General features: G+C 40.8%; 1 protein-coding gene across 5 annotated transcripts; it reads left to right on the top strand.

Moving 5' to 3' along the window:
• The first annotated feature begins 49 nt into the window (after positions 1-49).
• Rnf170 (ring finger protein 170) lies at positions 50-24,083 on the top strand. Of its 5 annotated transcripts, none has more exons than XM_021170749.3 (8): positions 50-258; positions 1,097-1,215; positions 4,528-4,668; positions 6,579-6,654; positions 9,666-9,774; positions 16,033-16,106; positions 19,266-19,376; positions 21,031-24,083. In XM_021170749.3, exons 2-8 carry the CDS (start codon positions 1,136-1,138, stop codon positions 21,298-21,300), a joined length of 861 nt encoding a protein of 286 aa, XP_021026408.1. In that variant the 5' UTR covers positions 50-258; positions 1,097-1,135; the 3' UTR covers positions 21,301-24,083. The 5 variants fall into 5 exon arrangements, with proteins under 5 accessions (XP_021026408.1, XP_021026407.1, XP_029336437.1 ...); XM_021170748.2 differs by having other exon boundaries at positions 1,092-1,215; XM_029480577.2 differs by lacking the exon at positions 50-258 and adding an exon at positions 295-617.
• The last annotated feature ends 462 nt before the right edge of the window (positions 24,084-24,545 follow it).

Raw genomic sequence — 24,545 nt, 5'->3', positions numbered from 1 at the left:
CCCCTAGAGGCGCGCTCCCGGCGCCAGTCCAAGGCCCGCGGGCGCGCGCCCCAGCCGGGCCCTGCGGTGGCGGCCTGTCTGTGTGTCTCTCCAGTCCGCTCACCCTCGCCGGGGCTCCGCACTGCGCGTGCGCCGACGCCGGCGCTCTGGCTTAAGGAGCCGCCTGTAGTTTGCACGGGAGGAGTAGCTAGGTAGTCCCCGGAAATGAGCTCTATGCCGACCCGCCGACTGGCACGGTAGTTCCTCGGTCACGACGAGGTACGCGCCCCCCTCTCCGGCCGCGGGCGTGTGCCAGGCCACGCCCCCGCACGGGCGGGCCGGGGACCCGCGGACCGCGGGACTCGGCGCGGTGGCGGTGGGGGGAGCTGCGGGACCGCGCGAGGGTGGGCTCCGCGCCCACCGCTTTCCTCCGGAAGCCGGGGCGCAGCCAGCCCTGAATCGCCGGAGCCGGCCCAGAGTCTCCCTCCGGGCGAAGGTGGAACGGCTGACGTGGGCGCGTCTCGGAGGCTGGGGGCCGGTTTGGCCCGGCTGTGGGGTGCCCGGCGCTCCTCCTTGGAGCCCCCTTCTCCCACAAAAAACTTTACCCGAAGTGACAGAGGGTGGACGCCAGTTCCCCAGTGCGTAAGGACCTTTGCTGTTCCTAAGGCCTGTTACTTGTGCTGGGAGTTGGCTCCATTGAGGTGCATCCTTGCCCGACTTTCGATTTTTTTTTTTTTAATACAGACATTGTAGGGTTTCATATACGTTCTTAAGTCGCGTGCAGAACAATGCGTAGCAGTACATGTTTGAGGAATATTAATAAAATGAATTGCCACATTCCCAAGAGTTCTCTCATCCATACCACCTCTAATCTGATTTTTGTGATAGGCACTTACTTTATAAGCTTTCCCTTTTAGCTTTTTAACCAGATAAGTATACATGTAGTATAATTTTCCTTTGTTTGATTTTGAACTTTTATGAATGGATATGTACTGTGGCTTTGGCTTTTAAATACTATTAAATTATCTGCAAAAATCCCATGATTGTCTAATATCCTATTGTGTGAATACAGCCTTGTACCCGTTCTACTATTGATGTGCACTTTGTTCCAGCTTAGGGCGTCTAAGAATAATGCTATAATAAACACTCGACCTTAATGCAAAGATATTGGCGTTTCCAAGACAACAAGATACAAGATATATGCTTTGGAGTCCTAGGAGAATCTTGGATTCAAAGGTATGCATAACCACCAGATCATGCAATTTTTAATTAACAGTGCCTGGGAAGTTATCTTCCCAGGACACACCTTCACTTCTTTTTTTTTTTTTTTTTTTTTTTTTTGCAGTTCCTGGAGACTTCTTTCCCATTTGAAGTTGGTTTTCTCGTTGAGCTTTTAGGATTTCCAAAAAACGTTTTGTTTTTGTTTTGTTTTGCTTGCGTGGTTGGCTTTGTGTGCGTGTGTGTGTGTGTGTGTGTGTGTGTGTAGCCCTGGCAATACTGGAACTTGCTCTGCAGACCCTGCTGGCCTCAAACTCAGAGATCTGCCTGCCTCTGCCTCCTGATTGCTGGGATCAAAGGCTTACCACCGCTGGCAGCATTGAATTTTTTAAAAATGATCCTTTTATCGACTACTGCTCGATGATCATATGTAATCGATCGTTGCATAGATTCGAAAAATCTTGGGCTGAGGAGGTAGTGCTAGACTCACTACCCTAGCAAACACCAATCTTTGGTACCAAAAATAAACAAATAACCGTATCTGAAGCCTTCTCAAAGGTTTTTCTTGCGAACATTCTTCTTAACAGGAGCAGAGATACCTTGAGAAATCTTATAAGAAATTCCATAAGAATCTCCTTTTCTTATGGTATCTATGTGGGTGCCTCTGGATCTTTGTCAGACTAGAGGTCCAGCATTCCATGCTGAAATGTTTCTGTAGAACCGGTGTCACCTTTCAGTGACTAAAGCTTATTAGGTAAACAGATAGTAAGTATATATTACATTGACTTCGGCCTTGCCTTTAGCTTCACGACCACAGGTTTTAGCCATGTGGGAGGGACTGTGGTATCTGTACAGTAACCACTTGGGCTTTCAAAGCTGTGATACATTGTGATAAAGTATGTCTTTTCAAATCTGTGAGTCTACAGTGTTTTTATGCCCTGGGTAGCATTACTGGTTTATTTTATGCTTCTAATTACTTTTTGGGGCAGAAATGATATTAAGAACTCCTTGATAATGATTACAGAAGCCATCTGACCATCAGGATGCTATATGAACCCGGGGCGGGGGAGGGAGACAGGGGAGTTGGGTGAGGACCCATTTTTCCTTTGTTACAGGAAATCCTAGTATTCCTACTAGAAAAGGGTAGCCCTTTCCATGACAGTGTTAGAAAAAGACCCAAGAGAGGGGTGTGGGCCTTTCCTGAGCTGTCTTTGTAGGCCTTACCCAGATGGAGGTTAGTTCTCAGCTACAGCAGTCTGTGAGTTCAGGGGAAGATGGTGCTGCTGTTCAATATGACAGATTTTGGATTTGGTTGTGAGCACACATGTCAGAAACAGATGAGCATGTATGTGTCATTCCAAAATTAGACTTTATTGAATAACAATAAATACACAAGGTTCGGTGACATTTGCTATATAATCCTACTTACTTTGATAATCTGGCTGAGGGAAAAGTAGGTTTTCTTTTATTCCAGTCTTAATTAATAACATTAACTCTCCTATGATATATCACAAGGCACAGTAACTAGCTGTGTGTGTGTGTGTGTGTGTGTGTGTGTGTTTTACAGTTAATGTGCATTGGAGTTCAAAAGATTTCAGAACAAAAAAAAAAAAAAAAAAAAGCCGGGCGTGGTGGCGCACGCCTTTAATCCCAGCACTCGGGAGGCAGAGGCAGGCGGATTTCTGAGTTCGAGGCCAGCCTGGTCTACAAAGTGAGTGCCAGGACAGCCAGGGCTACACAGAGAAACCCTGTCTCGAAAAACAAAAAAAAAAAAAAAAAAAAAAAACAAAAGATTTCAGAAAAGGGCTGAGAGAAACCGTACTGATAGATGATTGACCTCTTCTGGTGTGTCTGAAGACAGCGACAGTGTACTCACATACATAAAATAAATAAGTAATTCTTTTAAAAATTAAGAAATAAAATAAAAACAGCCATATGAACTGCCACCTGAAGCTGAGGGAGAAGAGCATTTGAAATCTAAGGATAGGCCAGACAGCCAGTGTAACAGTTTTCCTTTATTAGGTATTGTCTTTTAAAATTACAAATGCTATGGCTGTGATCAAAGTCCTAAAGACAGGGCTAGGAATGTAGCTTAGTTGATAAGGGTGCTTGCTTAGCATGCATAAAGCTCTGGGTTCTTTTACTAGCCACCACACAGACCTACTGGGATTGACATTGAATGCTGGACAAGCTGGCACACTACGTAAAGGTCACTCTACGGTAGATCCTCAGCCCTGGATAAAACCTTTCAGCCTAATAATGTACATAAATCCAGAATTTCATTTATACTCTTACATTCTTAATCGAATATTCCCATCATTTCCCTTTGGTTGCCATATAAGGCTTTGAGCTTTGTTCACTGAGGGGACATGGGGAGTTATCTGTGATTAACGTACACGGTTGGCTTGGCTTGGGTTGTCTCCTTTCATACTTGCAGTATTGGGTACTATCATTTTTCTCTAGAATTTGGGAAGGAGTCTTCCCTCTTTACTGCATCTACATACTCTCAAAGAGATTCCTTTATGCCATGTCACTCAAGGAATTCTGAACCGTAAGCTGAGCTTCATTCAGGTTTGGCTAATAGTTTTCAAACTCCAGACTTGCATTAGTTCAAATGGATTCACTAGAAAAATAAATGTCTTGCTGCCTAAGTGAATTCTGCTTTCCAAATGACTAGGACTCTAAGCTTGCGGAGTTACTAAGCTCTGTGTGCTGGGCATGGGCTGGGTAGCTCTTTATACGCTAAGACAGTGAGGGATGAGGTCTGTTTGGATCCTTTATTTGATATTGGGTTGGAAAAGAGGAACTGAGGTAGGGGAATATTCTTTCCCTTTAAGGAACTAACCCTAAACAGAATAAAGGTTTTATTTCGGTAATACCCGTTCTGCACCCTACCCAGTAATCCAACCTGGCTTTGAACCTGCAGTGATCCTCCTGTCTTGGCCTCCATACACAATACACGATGACACTCAGTTTTACAAAATTCTGGAGAGTGACCCCAAAACTTTGTATATGGTAGGCCACTATTCTACCAACTGAACTACTTCTCTTCCTTCCAGAAAAGGTATTTTTTAAAATTTATTTTAAAAGTATGTACATGGGTGATAAAGTGGTTTTCCTTAAAGAAAATAGTATTTGGTCTCCCCCAAATAAAGATTCTGGCAAATTAATAAACAAAACCAAACTCATCAGTAGGGGACCCATCATGGGAGCTGTACTTAATGGTGCATGCATTAAGGAGCGTGCTATGAGTGTCAGTGTATGTTAGACATGAGTCATCCTTACATTGCTTTTATTGATATATTTCCTTTTCACTTCTTCATATTTTAGACCTGTAATGGCCAGATACTACAGTGAAGGTCAGAGTTTGCAGCAGGATGACTCATTTATAGAAGGAGTGAGCGACCAAGTCCTTGTGGCTGTGGTGGTCAGCTTCGCGTTGATCGCTACTCTCCTGTATGCACTTCTCAGGTGAGACTGAAGAGGAAATGACTTCAAATACTGAGTAGTTCTAAAGGTCGATGGCTAATTCTTGGTCTCAGGGGCTGGAAGAGTTTATTTTCCACTCAGCTTTGAATTCTACCTTATTTTTTTTTCCTGACTTAACTGAGAATATTTAAATGCACAGTTTCCATTTTGACTAAAATAGTCATATTTCCTATGAGTATCCTCGTTTAAAACTTTTTTTATAATTGAATCTACCAGCAAGTGGGTGATATGGAATAATATATCCAAAATAATTAAATGGAAAAAGTGAGAGGAAACAAGCAAATACAAACAAAGAAAAGAACAAAACCCCCACCTCATTACCAATAGCTCTCCTGGCCTAATCTCATTTTTTTATAGCCAACATCTTGCTTCTGATTTTCCATTGTACTTTTTAAATGGTGTGTTCATGTCTTAGATTGCTTTCCAGACTCATTACTGTGATAAAGACCATGACCAAAAGCAACTTGTGAAATAAGAGTCTCTTTTTGCAGCTCTCAGGTTATATACTCCATTACTGAGAGAAATCAAGAAAGAAACTCAGGGCGGGAACTGAAGCAGAGGCCATGGGGAACACTGCCTACTGGGTTACTCCTCATGGCTTGCTTAGCTGGCTTTCTTACACCATCCAGGACCAGGGTAGCACCACCCAGAGTGAGTTGGATGTCAATTATTAATTAAGAAAATGCACTATAGTCTTTCCTATAAGACTGGCCAATCTTAGGCAAACATTTTTCTCAGTTAAGATTCTCTCTTCCTAGATATATCAAAGTTTGTGTCAATTTGACAAAAACCAATCCACACTGTTAGTTTTGGCAGTTTTGTATTATATGTATAACTATATGTATAATTTTAACTTCTGCTGTCTTCCCTTCTACTTAAACATGAAAAATTAGGAGAAAGACCCAATTAGATGTGGGAAAGTGTTCAGATGTAGAACTTTCTAATTGTTTATTTTAAAGAAACTTCACAAAAGAAATGTGTTCATTGTTCTATATATTACTTACTTGCTTGCAATAAATTCCTAAGATACTGGGCATTTGGGTTTTATCATTTATCCTTTAAACCTGAAGTCAGCTGATGATCACAGATTTGGGAGTGAGTTGTCACAGAGTCGCCTAGAGTGCAGAGTTGTGGGATTGGAGTGAAGGTGGATATCATCAGTTACTCTTAGGTTACAATAACTCACCAGGAGTTCTTAGTCTTTCTCTCTTGTTTAAAGATTAAAAAATTACTTACGTATTTTATGTATATGAGTACTTTATCGGCATGTATGCCTGCATGCCAGAAGAAGAGGATGTCAGCTCTCATTATAGATGGTTGTGAGCCACCATGTGGTTGCTGGGAACTAAACTCGGGACCTCTGGAAGAGCAGCCAGTGCTTTTAACCACTAAACCATCTTTCCAGACCCCATGTAGTTCTTTTTCTAATATTAAAAAAATTATTTATTGGGACAGGATAACAGGTCAATGGGTAAATACTGTTGCCCTACCTGCTGCCTTGAGCTCATGCCCTGAACTCACATGGTAGGAGGGATGCAAGTCCAGTAAATTACATTCTGGTCTCCACACGTGTGTCATAGCACACCCATACCCATGTACATAAGTGTACACCACACACAGAATAAATGAGTTTTAATTTGTTTAAATTATTAATGATGTCAGATGCCTGCCATGATGTGCATATGGAAGCCAGAGGACAGCTTTGTAGAGTTATTCTCTGCTTTTACCTAGACATGAGTTCTGGGGACCCAACTCAGGTTGTTGTGCTTGCATCACAAGTGCCTGCATCCACAGAGCCATGTCATCCACCCGTGCTTGTCAGTAGTTCAACGTCAAAAACTAGACTAATAAAGCAGATGGGTTAATCTAACTTTATAAACTCTATTCAACAGAAATGTACAGCAGAACATCCATCCAGAAAACCAGGAGCTAGTCAGAGTGCTTCGAGAACAATTCCAAACAGAACAGGTATGCTTATGTAGTCTATATATTTATAGAAGGGGATGTTGTAGTTTCCTGTTACATCAGCTACTTTACTCCTCACATTATATTGTTCCTCAGACTATATATTCTCAGATTACGCACATGTTCTTTTGACGGGACTGGGAGGACATCAAGGCAATCAAGCTCGTGTGTTCCAGGCTGGCCTGGAACTTGTTGGGTAGCTGGGAATGATCATGATCTCCTGACTCTACCTCTGTCATAGTTACTTTTCTATTGCTGTAACTGTAAGTCCAGGTGCAGGCAACTTATAAAATAAAGCATTGAACTGGGGGCTTGCTTACCGTTTCAGAGAGTTAGTTCATTATCATCATGGTAGGGAGTGTGGCCGCAGACAGGCAGGCATGGCTCTGGAGCAGAGTGAGAGACTGGGCTTCAGGTGGGCTTTTGAAACCCACCCTGAGTGACAACAAGGCCAAGTCTCCTAATCCTTCCCAAAACAGTTCCATCTGCCAGAGGCCTCGCATTCAAATGTTATATGACCATTCTCATTGAGACCACTAGAACCTCCCAAGTTCTGGAACTACTGGCAAGAGCGATCAACCTAGTGGCATGTTGACTAGTCTTAATCTACACGGATGCATGCAGTAAGAATTTTGGTTTCTTTGAAAATCACAGAACTATATGGGAATGTGTTTTCATTTTAACCTCAGGCGTGGGTATGGTGTTACTTCACGTTCTCCACAGCAGCTGACTATGATTTGCACCATCCTTGAGCAGGGGGATGCTTTTGACAGCATTCTGGAATTCTGGGGACTCTTCAGAGCCCCATAGATGGCTGCTGCTTGGCTGGTTGGTGGCTGGATGCTGTTGGTTGCGGTTTATCAGGCAGTCGGGTGCAAACAGGAGAAAAGAAGGAACTAGATATCCTGACAGACAAGATCAATTTGCGGCAAAGAACTTGACGCCCTAGTCAGTAGGAAGCAGTCTAAGGATACCATCACCCTCTTTCTCCTCAATCCTTTTCTCTCTCCTACCGAGTGTTAGGGGCTTGGAAGGGTGGAAGAAGAGAGGTAGAGAAGGACAGAAGAAAGAAGAACTCAGAAGTCCAGTTACAGATACATGCATGATTTTTATTGCCTTGTTCTAAAAGAGAACGATTTTTGTATTTGTTGTTTGTATAAAAAATGTAGTCGACTTTAACGGAAATGAAATAGATACCTCCTTTTTTATTTCTTCCCTCTCTCTTTTTTTTTTTTTTTGAGACAGAATCACATGGTCCTGGCTGGTCTGGAACTTGCTGTGTAGACCAAATTGACCTCAAATTCATAGAGACATGCTTGCCTCTGCCTCCCTAATGCTGGGCTTATAGATATGAGCTATTCTGTTGGCTTTTGTTATATTCTTTGAAAAACATCAAGAAAGGTATAAGTTTTTATTTTAATATTAATTACTGTTTTTGTTTTTGTTTTGTTTGTTTGTTTGTTTTTTTGAGGCAGGGTTTCTCTGTGTAGCCTTGGCTGTCCTGGACCTCATACTGTAGATCAGGCTGGTCTCCAACTCATGTAGATCTGCCTGCCTCTGCCTCCTGAGTGTGCAACACTGCCTGGTAGTATTTAAATATTTTAAATTTTCATTTTGTAATATTAACACTGGAATAACAATGCTACCTTCAATTATTTTATTAATTAGTGCTATTTTAAGAAATTAAAATTCAAATTATAATATCTTAACATTTATCAAAAGTTCTTTAATTCATTTTATAATTAAGTTTATATTTACTAGTTTTGATTTTTGTGATAATTTTATTAAAAAGTTTAATACCTATTTATTGTATGTGTATGAATGTTTTGCCTAATGTATGTGTATCATGTATGAGGTTGGTGCCATAGAATTCAGAAGAGGATGTTAGAGCCCCTGCAGCTGGAGTTAGAGATGATTGTGAGCCTTCATGTGTGTGCTGGGAACCAAACACATGAACTGCAAGAACAGGTCATGCCCTAAACTGCAGAGCCAGCTTTCCAGCCCTTGATGAAGGTGTACGTTTGTGTTAGTGCTAGATAGTTTTCTAGGTCCTTACTACAGTGAATCCTATAGGTGGAGGTTTTGCCTTCATGGTACTTTTATTCCGGAATCATATTTGATGTGTGCTACTTGTACTACTATCTGATCACAACAGTGATACAATCAAAGAATATGCGTATATTACATATTTGCTTGGCTTGGGGTCTGAGACAAGGTCTCATGTAGCCCGACCCTGGGACTTGTTAGGCAGTCGAGGGTAATTTGGAACCCTTACCTTCCCAACCCTGCGTCCTCGCTGTTGGGATTACAAACACGCAGTGAGAAGCGTGCCATTTACCATTACCTACCATTTACTAGGGTGGCTTTCCAAAGGACCACGTTCACGTGACCAAAAGTGGTCATTTTTTCCCTACTTGTAAAATGAGCAAATAATCTTAACTGGAAGATTAATTCTTGTGGAAGATAGAGCAGATATGCAAAACTTTACAGGGGACAGGTGTTCAATGAAAAGGATGACGCCAGACACGGTCCTGCAATGCTAGCATTTGAGAAGCCGGGGAGAATTGCTGCTGTAAGGTCCAGGTCTGACAGGGCTACAAAACAAGACTTTTAAAAACCAAAAAGGTTGTTTAAAATGTTAAAAAAAAGTTGAAGTGAATATTAAGAATAGTAGTTTGATATTTTTTCTGTTTTTATGGTATTGAGGATCAGACCCAGGGCCTCATGCTTGTTAAGTGGGTGCTCTCCCTCTGAGTTACACTGAAGCAGGGTGTTTCTGATTCTCTAGTTTATATTGTAGCTTGTGGAATTCAAAACAATGTATGCATTTTAATAAAGTAGAAAAGCTAGCTTTGAGTTAATCTACATTTTGTTTTCAAGTTGTGTGTAGGGAGGAAGGTGAAGGCCACTGAGTTCAAATAAAACAACTTTGCACGCTTCTCAGACTTGCAAGACGTTAAACTATTGCACATGTGTAATTTCTGTCTTGAGAGATGTCTGTGTCCTTTCCCCAGGATGTCCCTGCTCCTGCCCGACAGCAGTTCTACACTGAAATGTACTGTCCAATCTGCTTACATCAAGCCTCCTTTCCTGTTGAAACAAACTGTGGACATCTCTTTTGTGGTGAGCAAATCATGTCAGGCTGGGTTACAGTCACCAGCTTGGGACCTATGTGGATTGATAGGGGGCTAGATTGCGCATTTTCTTTTTATCACATTTATGTTCTAAGAAGAGTAGATTGCTTCAGAAGTCCTGCTCTAGTTGCCACCCAAATAATAGCATATTGTTTAGTGTATTCTATACTAAGGTCTGAGGCTATTGCTCAGTTGGCTATCATGCAGAAGCCTTGGGCTTGATCCCCAGGATTGTATTACCAGGTACGGTGGCATATGCCTGAATCCTAGTACTCAGTGGAAAAAGGAAGGAAGGTCAGGAATTCAGAGTCATCCTCAGCTAGAAAAAAAGTTCAAGACCAGCTTGGGTTACATGAGACCCAGACTCTAAAAATTAAATTAAAAAAAAAATGTATATTCCCATGCATGTGGTTATATACACAGAGAGACAGGTACTAAATCATAATTATTTTCTGTTTAGTGTGTTGGCATTTGTGGGGTCCAAGCTTTAGGAAAAGAGGACTCAATCATTAGCAATGTGTTTCTTGGAAGAATAGTTCACGTTTTCAAGTAACATTGTGTGCCAACTGTGTCCTTCTCAACTTTTGTCAGTTTTACATGTTATTCAGACTTCCATGGCAAAATTATTGTCTCAAGGACTAAGCTACAAACCTCTACTGCCTGTCTTTATTCTTTGTGTGTGACCTTCAGGAGCTGGAGACAAAGCTGCGAAACCTAGAACACATACTGGCTTACAGAGAGAGTATATTCACATTTAGGATCAACAGGAGGTACCTTCTCCTCCTCACTGGTTCTCCTGATCCCCAGAAAGAGTTCATAGACAGTAATATTGTGTCTTATGACCTCACAGGATTGGGATGTGCCCACTGTATAAGAAGGTTAACATTTAATCTTTTTTTTTTGGTTTTTCGAGACAGGGTTTCTCTGTGTAGCCCTGGCTGTCCTGGAACTCACTCTGTGAAACAGGCTGGCCTTGAACTCAGAAATCCGCCTGCCTCTGCCTCCCAAGTGCTGGGATTAAAGGTGTGCGCCATCATGCCCGGCAACACTTAATCTTATCCTACCCCACAAATCAGAAACTGAGGCTCAGAGAAGGCGAGTAGTTTTGTGATGGGTAACCCAGCTGTAAGCAAGCTAGCGCTGGCTTTAAGCTCTGTGCTTCATTCTGCTGTGATTGGCAGCTTATAGGAAGACGAACACTCAAAGAACTTCTCTTAACTTAGATATGGCAGTCATTAGACCTACTTTTCAGTAATAGTTCTTTCTGTTAGTTGCAAATGAGTAACAGTGTTTTTCTTTTTGTTTTATCCGTTGAACCTACAGATACTAAATAAAAATGGTTAAAGTGTAGGATATTAGAAGCATTCTGTCATTAGTATATACAGTTAAGATTGGTCTTAATTATTCCCATATGTTCTGAAGTTTTCTTAGAGCCTAATTGAAAATGTAGCATCTAATGATCCTTCGTTAGTCTCCTCCCTCTTGTGTCTTCTGTTTAACTTCATAGAATTCTTACAGTTTTATTATTGATATTGCTGGGGTTGAAACATTTAAAATATCTACCTTGCAATGCTGAGTGTTCCATACATTGTGATTATTATAATGAATCTAGTTCTATGTTCCTCCAACTATTAATTTTAAACTCCCCAAGGCTTTGTTCTTAAGGACTGAGTTTCACCTTTTGTAGCCCTGGCTACAACTTGCAATGTGACTAGGCTTGTGTCATATCTAGAGATTCACCTTTTGCCTTCCAAATGCCAAGGCATTTGGCATCAGACCCAGCTATGGTATTAGTTTTGGTTTTTTTAGACAATATATTGGTTTGCACATGAGCCAGACACTGACCTTGTAAATGTTGAGATTACAGCTGTGCACCTACATGCCCATCTTCACTAAGGTTTTTTCCCCCACATACCTAACATACAAGGCAACATTGAGTTGACAGGGAGGACAGTTTTCTCTTAGGAACTTTGCCTAGCCCTCCTCTGAGCTCTGCTAATGATCTTTCAGCTTTTCTTTCTTTCTTTTTAATTTATTTTTTGGTTTTGGTTTAGACCTTCTGTGGCCAGATGTCATAGTATGTATAGGGTGACGAATCTGCATGTGTGTCCTTGCCTTCTTCCTTAAGAAACACTTTCCTTAGAGTCAGTCAGAGAAGATGCACCTAACCCTCAAAAGACTGGAGGCCCCAGGGAGTTTAGAGGTCTGGTGGGGCAGAGGTGGGAGGGGTGGGGACATCCTCGTGGAGACAGGGGAGCAGGGAGGAGGTACGGCGGTGGAACAGTTGGAGAAGGGGAATAAAGTCTGGAGTGTAATAAAAAGAAAAAAATAGATAAATAAAAAGAAATAATCTTTGTGAGTTAAAAGAGAAAAAGAAAGGACTTCCTGCTCACTTCTGCATCTGCCAGGCCTATATGTTTCTTCTGTGTCTGCATCCAGTCTTGAGAGCACTGAGGTTACAGATTGGTGCCACTGCATCCATGGATTCTAGAGCTCTGAACTCAGGTCCACAGGCTTGTGTGGCTGGCAAAGGCTTTGTTCACTGAGGCCACGGCCCAGCCCAGGATCAGTCTGTTAATTATCTTTTGGATTGCTGAAAAACAGTAAATAAAAGATCAGATGGGGGAAGGAAGTTAATGGCAATCAGGAGAGACAGAAATCTTCCTGCTCATAAACCTGTAGTAGGCATTTCTAATACATTGACCCTCCTTCTTCCTGAATCTAAACAAGGCCTTAATCATCCTTCAGGCAGGTGTTGGCACTTTATAAGGCTTGGCAGGCAAAATGAACTTATTTGCCAACTCAGGCTTAGCTAATTCACTGGGTGGATAATCCTGTCAATTGAAAGATGGTTGTATTGTGTTCTTGCTTTTACCTCTGGGCCTGAGGTAATAGGGTAGATTGCTTCTGATATCCTGCTCTACTTGTCAAGTACGTTTTTCTTTTGAGATGTGGCTCAGGTATCCCAGATTGGCCTCAAATGTGCTATGTAGCCCAGGATGACCTTGAACTTCTGATCCACATTACCTCCCAGGTGCTGAGATTTCAGGCATACACCACCATGCCTAGCTTATGTACTGAGGAGGATTGATAACCCAAGGCCTGTGCATACTAACCTACCCCCTACCAACTAAGCCACATTTACTTATTTTATTTAATAAATCTAAAGGTAAAAATACTTCTTATGTAATTTCTCAAAAAATTTTCTCCTGGCAGAAGATTGAGTATATTAACACTACCTGTGTCAAGAGCTCTTAGCTCGGTAATTCTTGATGTAGCATAACACCTCTGCTCCGTTACAGTAAATTGAATAAGACAATTTCAAGCATCAAATAGCAGGTGAATTGAAGCATTTAATCTGCTGAGTCATAGTTTCTCAGTGAAGACAAATGGTGTTACAGAATTAAATAAAATAAGGTGTTATATAAAATAAGGACACCCACACTCTAGTTAGAGGAAAAGATATTTGAGATTAGATGAATGTAGTGTTTATCAAAATAGCCTGGATTTGGGGGTAAAAAGGTCACAGGTACAGCTAAGACGTGGTATGAGATGAAAATAACAGCACTAATAGCTGTTTTCTCTTTGTGTATATATACATGTATATTTATGGATGTGTGCATATTTGTATGGTACAGGCAGGTTCATGTATTTGTGTGGGCACACATATACCAAGTGTACACACATGTGTATTGAGGTCAGAGGTTGGTGTTGTTGCTCATCTTAGTTTTTCATAGTTGTTGGTATTGTTTGTTTTTTGGGACAGGGTCTTTCTATTAATGTAGCTTTGGCTCTCCTGGAACTCACTGTGTAGACCAGGATGGCCTCAAACTCAGAGATCCACCTAATGCTGGATTAAAGGTATGTGTCATCACACCTGGCTTCTCTTAGTCTCTTTGTCTGTCCTGCCCCCAGCACTCCCAGCTCCCCAACTCCTTACCCCCAAGCCCCTACCAACTGGAACTCAGTGGTTAGGTTAGACTAGTTGACCAGTAAGTCTTGGTGTCTACCCTTCATGCTGGGGTTACAGGTCCTGCCACTGTACTTGGCTTTTACACTGACGCTGCAGATCCAGCCCCCTGACCTCCTGGCCTGAGCTTATATCACATGGGCTCTGGGGACAAGCACTTGAGCCACTGAGCTATCTCTGCAGCCCCAGCTTTTGCTCCCGTACAGGTTTCATGTGAAAGCAGAGTGCCCAAGCTCTTACTAAACTGTGATTAGCACAGAGCTCCATGAAGGCACAGGCACGAGGTAATCGCTGACTTTAGACTCGTCATGACATTGGTGAGTTGGTTGGTTGTAATTTGGTCAGTTTCTGGTAGTCCAAGCTTGCTCACCATTGTTCTCACAAACCTTTCTGCTTTAACTCTTGCTATAAGGAACAGAAGTGTACTGTGTCTTGTTTTCTGCCTCCTAGCTATCCGACAAGTTCAGTTCACGTGCTGTGCTCAGGTAGCCATCTCTGTACTTCTCTGCTCCTTTCACTCACCATTGCACAACGTGAGGTTGAGCTATCTTCTAACTGATTGGAGTATGCCACTTTGATTTCCACAATTGGATTGCTATTGCTTCTTGTAAATTCTGTGCTGCAGAGGTCAGAGCAAGGCACACAGGCTGGGAATGCAGCTCAGTTATTACAGTACTTGCCTAGAATATGTGACGCTCCACACAGTGAAAATGTTCCTTCATGTTACTGGAGGGAAGTTCAGTGTTCATCTACTGAGTGTCCCTACCACTTTTGAGGTCAAATAAATTATTTCTTCAGGCAGGGTTGCCATCTTTGTTTTGTTGCTGTGTGTGTGTGTGTGTGTGTTCATGTGGGCATATATGTGTATGTGGTGTGGGTGTGGGCATAGATACTTGTGGAGTCCCATGTCAACCTCAGGTGTTGGTCCTCAGGATACTGTCTACATTCTTTTTTACTTTTTCTTTTGTGTCTGTAGGGTGGTGGGATGGGTGTGCATGCATGTGGTGATACCTTCCTCAGTCACTCTCTACCTTACTTTTGAGAAGAGACTTCACTCAGCCTAGAGCTTGCTTGCCTGACTAGAGTTGCTGCTCATCACAGTCGAGGAATCTTCACATTGCCACTGTTGCTGCTTTGGAATCATAGGCTTTAGACTGGACACACTGGAGAGTCTGGAGTTAAACAACAGCAATAACAAAATGAGAGTGGGATCAAGTCCTCACACTTGCTCTGACTTTACACACTCAGCAGCTCCCCAGGCCTAGCCTTTTCTCCATGTTGAGGGGGGAGGGGTGGTCCTGTTTCTTACTGTTAGAGAACTTGTCAGATAGGCTAGCCTGATTGGTCAGTGAGCCCCAGGGATACTTCTTCTTTTTGTCTCCCCAGTACTGGGATCACATGTGTGTGCCACCATGTCCAACTATTTTACATTGGTTCATGGGAACTGAGGTAGGCCCTCATGTTTCTTCAGTAAAGACTTCACTGATTGAGCTATCTCCACCATCGTCGTGAACATCACCTAGTACAATAAGTACTTCAGACATTAAGCTAAGTATTTTATCAAGGAAGCCCACGACTTCAGTAATTGGTTTTCAGGTTTTGGAGTGGCAGGAAGGAAAGGGCTCTTGTAGCTGAGGCTGGCCTTGAACTTTCTGAGTAGTTGAGGTTGATCTTAAACTCCTGACTCTCTCACCAACCTCCTAAGTGAAGGGATTATATCCATCACAACTTACTTAATTTGGCTTTTTAACCCTTGATATTGTTGAGACAGGGTCTCACTGGGTAGCCCGAAGAGCCCTCTCACTTGAGATCCAGGGGTCTCTGCTTCACAAGTGCTAGGATTATAGGTATGTGTCACCACACCTTGCTGGGTCAGTGGACTCCTAAAATAATTAATTTTCCAATACATCAAGTTTGTAACAAATAGTATCTTACAGTTTGTCATATTTAGTATAGTGTTTATTTTACATAGGAAACTTTTTTTGAGGCCTCAGTAACTGAGGTCATTAATATTTGCTTTTTATTGTATAAAATGTCCATTGCTTAAGTAATAGCCAAAAGAAAAATGTTTTTTTAGTGGTTGGGAATGACTGCCAGATTTTAATTTATCTGAAAATTTGGTTGGATGAGGTAAAAATTTCAAGGAATATTTAGTAAGCTATATAAACAATGTAATAAAACAATGTTTTAAGAAAAGTAATACTATTAAATAGTGGAAACTTGACCAGCAAATATGAACTTTAAAGCTTCATTATTGATGTTTTCTTATTCCACTAGGTTCCTGCATAATTGCATACTGGCGATACGGGTCCTGGCTTGGTGCAATCAGCTGTCCTATCTGTAGGCAAACGGTAGTGCTCTCTAGATATCAAGTATCACTTATGGTGTTTCATTTCATAAATATTAGGGCCTCTTTTGGTGTAAGATGTTTTGTTTTATGTGTGTGTGCTTGAGTGTAGTACATAGCCTGAGTGCAAGGGTCCATAGAGGCCATAGAAGGCACTGGGTCCTTCAGTGACTGTGAGCTGCACGGTGCGGCTGGGAACTGAACCTCAGGCCTCTGCAAGAGCAGCATGTCTTCTTACCACTGGGCCATTCTCCTGCCCAGTGTTAGCAGTTTTAAATTTAAATTGAGTTACTTTTTCAGCCAAGTTGCATTTTAACCTACTGTGTCTGTAACTTCACTAAATTTTTTTAAAAATACATTCAAAAAAATTCACTAAGGTATCATAAAAGGGGGAATTCAATTTGAAATCCTACAGTTGTAGTGAAAAAACAAGAGATAAGTGAATTTTCCCCATATACTGTTCTCTTTTGGGAAAATATATTCTTCCTTTTAAATATATTTAAGTATTTATCTTGTCCCATTTTCTTTGAACTTTAATAATGAAGCCACACAATTATTCTTACAGTGCATGCTTCCTTTGTTTTAGCAATCATTTTCCCATTGCTGTTAGAGCAGGAGAGCCAGACTTCCTTCTTTCCTTTTCATTTCTGTAGTCCCAAACTCTGCCTCAGCACTTTTTACTTTTTCCCACAGGGTTAGAAGGAAAGGTGGTTTGTCCCTCTCACATTGATCCTGTGGCTAATTTGACATGTGACATGGGCAGTTTATTTGCCCTAAACTAATTGCCAGTAGTTCTTACCTTTTGCCAGAAATGTGGAGGCCAGGCAGTGTATCTTAAACTGGAAAGTGAGTTCCACCCTGTTTTATCCAGTGTTCTATTGCTGTGAAGAGACACCATGACTGAGGCAAATTTTATAAAGGAAAGCATTTAGTTGGGGCTTGCTTACAGTTTCAGAAGTTTAGACCATTATCATCATGGGAGGAAGCATGGCAGCACGCAGGAAGACACAGTGCTGGAGAAGGAGCTGAGTTCCAATCCAGATTCACAGGCAGCAGGGAAAGAGACTCTGGGCCTGGCTTGAGCATTTGAAACCCCAAAGCCCAACCCCCAGTGATGTACTTCCTCCAGTAGGCCACACCTACTCCCACAAGGCCACACCTTCTAATCCCTGTCAAGTAGTACCACTTTCTAATGACCAAACATTGAAACTGGTAAGCTTATGGGGACTATTCAGATCGACACATACACTCAGCCTACTTTCTTATTTTACCCATGGCTTTCCTAGAGTGGTTGATGTACTAAAAACTGACTAGGGATTAGTAAGGGGATGAGGTTCTCTTAGTCTGTCTGATAGCCATTGTTTCCCTAATTTCAGTCATTTAACCTGGAGGCAAGACAGTAGAAAGTACTGTTTGACTGGCAAATGGCCATGGAAATAACAGGCAGGCTGCTGTCTGACGAGAGCACACTTGTCACTCCTCTCTGTACGTTAGCTTACCAAACACTCCTACCAGTACCTCAAGACTTTGCCTTATTCTTCAGGAGTACTAGGCCTCCCAAGGGAAAGCACAGTTTTGATACCACCTGCAATGCCAGGTAACAGGCTCTAGAACAGGTCATCTTCCTGCCTTTCTTGCAGATGTTGACGTCATTCATAACGAGGCTGTGCCATCTTTTTTTCCATGTGTGCACAGCACTAATAGTGCCCAGCTCATAGTAGATACTCAACCAAGCATAGGAGATGCTCAATTACATAGTAGATACTCAACCAAGCATAGGAGATGCTCAATTACATTCATTTGTTTGTTTTGAGACAGTGTCTCACTGTGTAACCCTGGCTGTCCTAGAGCTCACTATGCAGGCCAGGCTGGCCTTGAACTCATAGAGTTCTATCTGTCTCTGCTTCCTAAGTGCTGAGATTAAAGGTGTACACCACCATTCCTGACAAGACTGCATTTTAAAGAAACAGTTCATGTTCTAAAGCCTTACATTAGCTTTGAGAAAAGAATAGTTATAAGAAGGAAAAGACCATGAAGGTTAGATCTCTTAAGATTGGATTTGACTGTCCTGACTATAAGAGCCAATCTTGCTGGAGACTTAAAATTAGTGACTTTTAGAGACTACATTTTTATTGACAACCTGTAAAGGAATGGGTGACTGTGTCTGCTGCTCATAGCACTTAGTCACTCCTTCATTTAACTTTGGAAAATATCTGATTAGTGGCTTTCTTGTTCTCAGGAAGGATAAAAACATCTAGAATGATCCAAAACTAAACCTGTTCTTTTTCTTTTTTAAGATGTATTTATGTTCTATGTAAATGAGTACGCTCTCTGCAAGCACATCTCTGTAAGTCTGAAGAGTGTATTGGATCCCATTACAGATGGTTGTGAGCCACCATGTGGTTGGGAATTGAACTCAGAACCTCTGAAAGAGCAGCCAGCATTCTTACCCACTGAGCCATCTCTCCATCCCACTAAACCTGATTTAGTCCCTTTCATCTTATCTTATTGTATTTATCAGGTAACATTCTTTATAGTTTGTTACATTCTTAGCTCTACATATTTTTCAAGGTCCCTGTATTGTCCTTAGGCAACTGTGAGTCATCTTTACCATGGTCATGAAAGTAGCAAGACTAACCTTTGTTCTATAACAGTACCAAGACTTATATCTTCTTATTACAAAAAGGACTGGTGTTTCAGAGTCAGGCCATACAACCCTTTAGTTTCTGTAGTGGGATAGATAGCACTCAAAGACATGCCAAATGTGAGTAAAACCAGTCAGGAGTGCTTAAATTTTTCTCTGAAAAGGATAGGTTTTTAATTTTAATGTCACTTTTTTACTGAAGGCTTTCCTATCATCCTTTTATCTCCACGTATATGTTTTTGCAGAGAACTGTGGGTTTTAGTGTCTGATATGGACAGGAGAATATTAGAGTAAGTGTTTAGATGTGGAACCCATTTTATCTTGGAGGAATTAAAAATGACATTTTGTACTACATTGTACTGTAAGGCAGTAATTACTCACACGTCCCCCGTGTTGCCTTTATTCAAAGGAATGAATGAAACATACATTCAGAAGCTTTTCTCATTCTCTTGAACAACACAAAGTGAAAAGGGATAGTAATGGTGCAGAAGGTGTAACAGCTTTTTCCTGTACACACAGGTAACTCTCCTCCTAACAGTATTTGGTGAAGATGATCAATCTCAGGATGTTATAAGATTGCGTCAAGATGTTAATGATTATAACCGGAGATTCTCAGGGCAGCCTAGATCTGTAAGTAATGTTACAGCAGCTACAAAGTCAGAGAGAGCCTTTATACATTTTGTACAATCAGATTTATCAACCAGCTATTGAACTATGTAAAGTCTTAGTATGTGTTTTGGACTAAGTTTTAACCTTCATCATTGCCAGTTGCTAGTTTTCCCAGAGGGCAGAGTTTATCTATTTATTCATATATTTTTTGACACAGGGTCTCATTATGTAGCCTTGGGTGTCTGCAACTTGATGTGTAGACTAGGCTGGTCTTGAAATCCCAGACCTCTGCTTGTCTCTGCTTCTAAGTACTAGCATTAAAGGCATGTGCCACCATACTTAGTCCTTTGCTGTTTTTGACTGAGCATTTAAAAAAAGCTGTTTTAATCTATGTATATATGTGTGCTTGCATGTATATATGTGCACCACATGCATGTAGGTGTCTTTGGAGGCCTAAAGAGGGCATCAAAACCTCTGCAACTGGAGTGGTGATGGTGAGCCACTCAGCATGGGTGTTAGAAACAATAATAGCAAGTGCACCTTACCTCTTAGCCGTTGCTCCAACACACACACATATACATATACATTTATTTATTTATATATGCTTGAGCGCGCACGCACACACACACACACTCACATATTCGTTAGTTCATTTTTAGTGTATAATACAACGACCTGGTGGAACAGACATAATCCTGGGTATTCGGGAGGCTGGGGCAGGAGGATCACAAATTCAAGGCCAGCATTATTAACTTGATGTGATGCTCTTGGAATAAGACGTGAAAGGAGAGCTAAGGATATAGCTCAGGCTAGAACACTTGCCTGCCAAGTGCCTAGGTTCAATCCCCAGGGCTATAAAACTTGTACATAGTCTGCCTTTTTTATTCATTCATTCATTATCACATAGACCTTTTTCAAGTAGTAAAAACAGCCTGTTGTTAAAGGAAGTCGTACTCCAAGATCACTTCATCTAATAATTGATGATATATCTTGATAGTAAATCTGACACTTGGAAACAAATCCCAGACTATAAGCCTACATGATATTTTTGAGAGAGGGTCTTCTTATTCTGTAGCCTAGGCTAGCCTTGAGCTATTATTGATCTCCTGCCTCCCAACCTGGGAATTACAGGTGTGAACCAGCACTCCTGGCTACAGTTCCTTGGCTTACTTTATGAGATTATTGATCAGTGACTTGAGCTTTGGATGACTCATCTGAAATGCGTGAGACCCGAGTTTTCAGAGTTCAGAGTATTTGCATGGTTTTACAAATGGAGCCTCCTGAATTTGAAAATCATACAGTCACCAATTTAACATGTTCTGAAATCCAAAACTTTTGGCTCAAAAGCTTTTAGACTTTAGAGCCTTTTATGTTTTAGAACACTTAAAAATCTGTAGCATTTGAAGTATCAGACTTTCAGATATGTTTTCAATCTATATTCCACATTTTAAGCATGTTGATACTTTATTGCTGTTCAGTTGTGTATAAGAAGACCTGTTTTATAAAAAAAACCTAGTAACTAATTTCTATATAAAATGCATAGTTGGAAAGTCTGGTATTAAATATGTAAAACACCTTAATTCATCTTAGCTGAATCTGTACATTATATGAAAATATTACTTTTTCATTTGATATCTTAGATGCTAAATTCTAGTGCTTGTTTTTCCTCCTTCAGATTATGGAAAGAATCATGGACCTCCCCACCTTGCTGAGACATGCATTCAGGGAAGTGTTTTCAGTTGGGGGCCTCTTCTGGATGTTCCGCATTAGGATAATGCTGTGTTTGATGGGAGCTTTTTTCTATTTAATATCACCTCTAGATTTTGTACCTGAAGCCTTGTTTGGAATTCTGGGCTTTCTAGATGATTTCTTTGTTATCTTTTTGTTGCTTATTTACATCTCCATTATGTATCGAGAAGTGATAACCCAAAGACTAACTAGGTGAAAAAAAATTAGTTTACTAGAATATCCGAGCTTATATATAAAATTAAACAAAAGGACCCATGGCAGTATCATTCACCCAAATATTATTTTACACACTTAAAACATTTGGTTATCATTTGACAAATGCCTAAGAATATACAACTGGAACATTTACATACTACAGCTTCTAATGTTAACATCAGACGTATAGTGATCTACAGGTTTATCTCAATTCTGTGTTGTCTGTAAAAAGTATGAAACCAATTGAAAAGGGATACTTTGTTGTTTTCTTTTTCTGCAGATTATTTAGCTTAGATACGCAGTTCAATATTGACGAATTACAGTTCATCATCCTCGGTGGGTACCCATACAAGAATAGAGAACTTTGAAACTTGTCTAAATATTTTTGTTAAAGTAAAATATTGTATGATAGTAGGGAAAGGTCAGAGTCTCGGTATGTGCTAAGCTCCGTGGACTTAGAGCAACTCTGCTTTTTCATTTTTGTATAATTCTTTGTGATCAACTGAAAATGAAAGAAACTTGAACTTCCTGATTTGACCTCATTTTCAGTGTCTAGACCACTTTAATCAATAGGAGGATTAACAAGTGAAAACTACGCATCTCCTGGAGGCACGTTTGATATTCAGTTATGACATTCAACTAAGAGTTTGGACTTTTTATAGAAACATATACAAAAGTAACTTGTTGCCAGCTGTGGCAGCTTTACACTTGCACTTTCTGCATTCAAGAAGCTGAGGTAGAAGACTGCTGCAAGTCCAGGGTCTGCCTAGACTATGTAATGAGCTCCCAGAGGCTTGAGCTAAGGAGTGAGGTCCTACCCAACCAAAAGCAGGGCAGTGGGGAAAGGTGCTTGCTCCCAAGCCTGACAACCTGGGTTTGAACCTGGGTCTCACGTCATGGAAGTACAGAACAGATTCTGTAAGCTGTCCTCTGACCTTCACATGAATGTACACACACACACACACACACACACCCCACAAACACAAAGTAAATAAAATGCAATGGAAAGGAAAACAGAGTAGTTTGTAAAGGGAAATGATTTGTCCTAGGAACCTAAGTAACCTTGGAAACAAGTAGTAACGGGTACCATTTTGAGGAAACAGGCTGTTCATTTCTATTGGCATGGGTCAGGGCCTTTAGGAAGGTACTAAGAACGGTATTTAGATTTTACAAATAATGAGTTAACCCTTGCAGCAAAATGAAGATATTTGATAAGTTGTCTATTGCCCTGAAAATGTAAAACTATTACCTTGTAGATGGCATTATTTGGCTCAGCTTCATCATGCCTTGGGCAGAATGAGGAAATGTGTATAAGACGCCTAACTACTGAGGTTCATATTGCTTTTGTTGTTTTTGATGGCTGTGACATGGGGATGTGAGGTCTGTAGTTCTGTTTGAATGGACTGAGTACTGTAACTGAGCTGCTAACTGGAGAGCAGCTGGATGGGGTGTGAGGTGATGCCCAGGCCCTGCCTTCTGATTGCTAGTACCATTGACTTCTTAGCCTCAGTGTGTATTTAGGGACAGAAAGCTAAAATCTGTCCAAAAAAAAAAAAAATCAGATTAGCTGCCAAGTAATGAGATTCTGAATGAAATGTCAATTTCTTTCCTAATCTAGGCTTAAAATGAAGGTGTTGTCTGCCATTAAAAAAACAACATAAAACAAGACCCAGTCCTTATATGTAGAACATGATCAATGCAATCTCTCATAATTTTTCTTTGATCCTTAGAAAATGTTATAAGGAAGGTAGAGTACCATCAGCTTCCTGTTGCAGAGATGAAACCTTCATCCTATGGATGAAAGATTTTTGTTTCCTAACATAATGGAACTAGTGATATTTAGATAGGCATGAAAGCTAGTCTAAGGAGAAGCAGGAGGAACTGGAATTCTCTGGAGTCAGGTTTTCATAACACATTATTCCTTCACGGGAACAGTTTCGGTGCTTCTAAGCTAAAGCTCCAGGAAGAACATTCATCACAGCCTCTATCAGTCTCGAGGGTATACTTGCAAATGAAGTAAGAGTGGCATGCACCATAGAAAACTGTGGCCACTCATCACCAACTTGGAAAGCTATTGAGTAGGGGAACTCGTTGCCAGCCTGGGAAAACATTTTCCAGCTTTTAAAAATGCAATGTGGACTATAGCTATGGTTTACTGAAATGATTTTATTTTCTGTGCATGTGTTCTGCTGCAAATGCCACACTCCTGTAATATTTGGACTTACTCTAGTACTCTGAGAAGAGGTGCACTGTACAAAATTTTGTAGCATACAAAACCACTATATGGCTAAAGTCTTACTGAACCAAAAAGGGAACACAGTGGTATCTCCAAATTTTGCACCTACTATTCCCTCATCTTTACCAATCATTAATGATGAATGCATCAGCAATTTGAGAAAGTCTTCAAAGCAAGTAGAGTCTATCAGTGTTTTAAACATCATAGAAAGACTTTGTATTCCGAGGTCGTATAAATCAAAGCAACAAGCTTTTTGAACAAAGCATCGTAACTGTCACAAAAGCAGTGGTATAAGCCCAGGAACAAACAATACTTTGAGCGGCTCTGTGGGGAATGAGAAGGGAACTGTTCATTAACAATTCGCTAGCATAGGGTTTCTCCAGCTCCATTCTCAGTGTTGTGAAGGGCAGCAGAGTTCCTGAGCCCCGTGGCTGTACAGATGCCTACCTCACAGAGTCTGCAGAGGAGCACAGGCTTCTCACAAGTTTGTGATGTGGAGAGTTTGTTCAGCATTTATTCTTTGGAATAAAAATAGTTTATCTAAAAGATTTTAATGTGTTATGTTTCTATTTCTTTGTTTACTTTAAAATTTACAAATCTTGAAAGACCACTGACTGACATATAACATTCACTGTGGCTTTTAAATATTCTGCACATTAACATTTTACTTTTTACTATGGCCCATGTACTATATATACACTTATATGTATGTATATGTGTGCATGTGTATATCTACATATGTGTGTATGTGTGTGTGTGTACACATATTCCTTTATGGAGCTATGTCCAAAATAATGTATACTTTATTGTAGTTTCTTTACTCAGTGTTAATTTGGGCTATACATTTTTTTTAATTTAAGCTGCAGCTCAATTCCATATTTATAATGAAATACAGAAGGGAAATTTCCTTTTCATCTTTATAGGGTAGAGTGTCATGTTTTTACACATCTGTACATTGTACATTGATAAAATTAGGAGATGAACACTATCCCACAGTTGAATCTAGAAAG

This window comes from Mus caroli, unplaced genomic scaffold, assembly GCF_978045245.1.
Source record: "Mus caroli unplaced genomic scaffold, Mus_caroli_1 scaffold_10, whole genome shotgun sequence".
Lineage (NCBI taxonomy): Eukaryota > Metazoa > Chordata > Mammalia > Rodentia > Muridae > Mus > Mus caroli.
The sequence above is the reverse complement of the archived record's forward strand: the minus strand, read 5'-3'. Positions and strand labels throughout refer to the sequence as shown.

What these genes read in the sequence shown, in the direction of transcription:
- Rnf170 (XM_021170749.3), top strand. Translation starts at nt 1,136, where the DNA reads ATGCAAAGATATTGGCGTTTCCAAGACAACAAGATACAAGATATATGC. An exon ending in GGAGAATCTTGGATTCAAAG is followed by an intron (nt 1,216 to 4,527) that starts GTATGCATAACC and finishes TTCATATTTTAG; the next exon opens with ACCTGTAATGGCCAGATACT. An exon ending in TCTCAGGGCAGCCTAGATCT is followed by an intron (nt 19,377 to 21,030) that starts GTAAGTAATGTT and finishes TTCCTCCTTCAG; the next exon opens with ATTATGGAAAGAATCATGGA.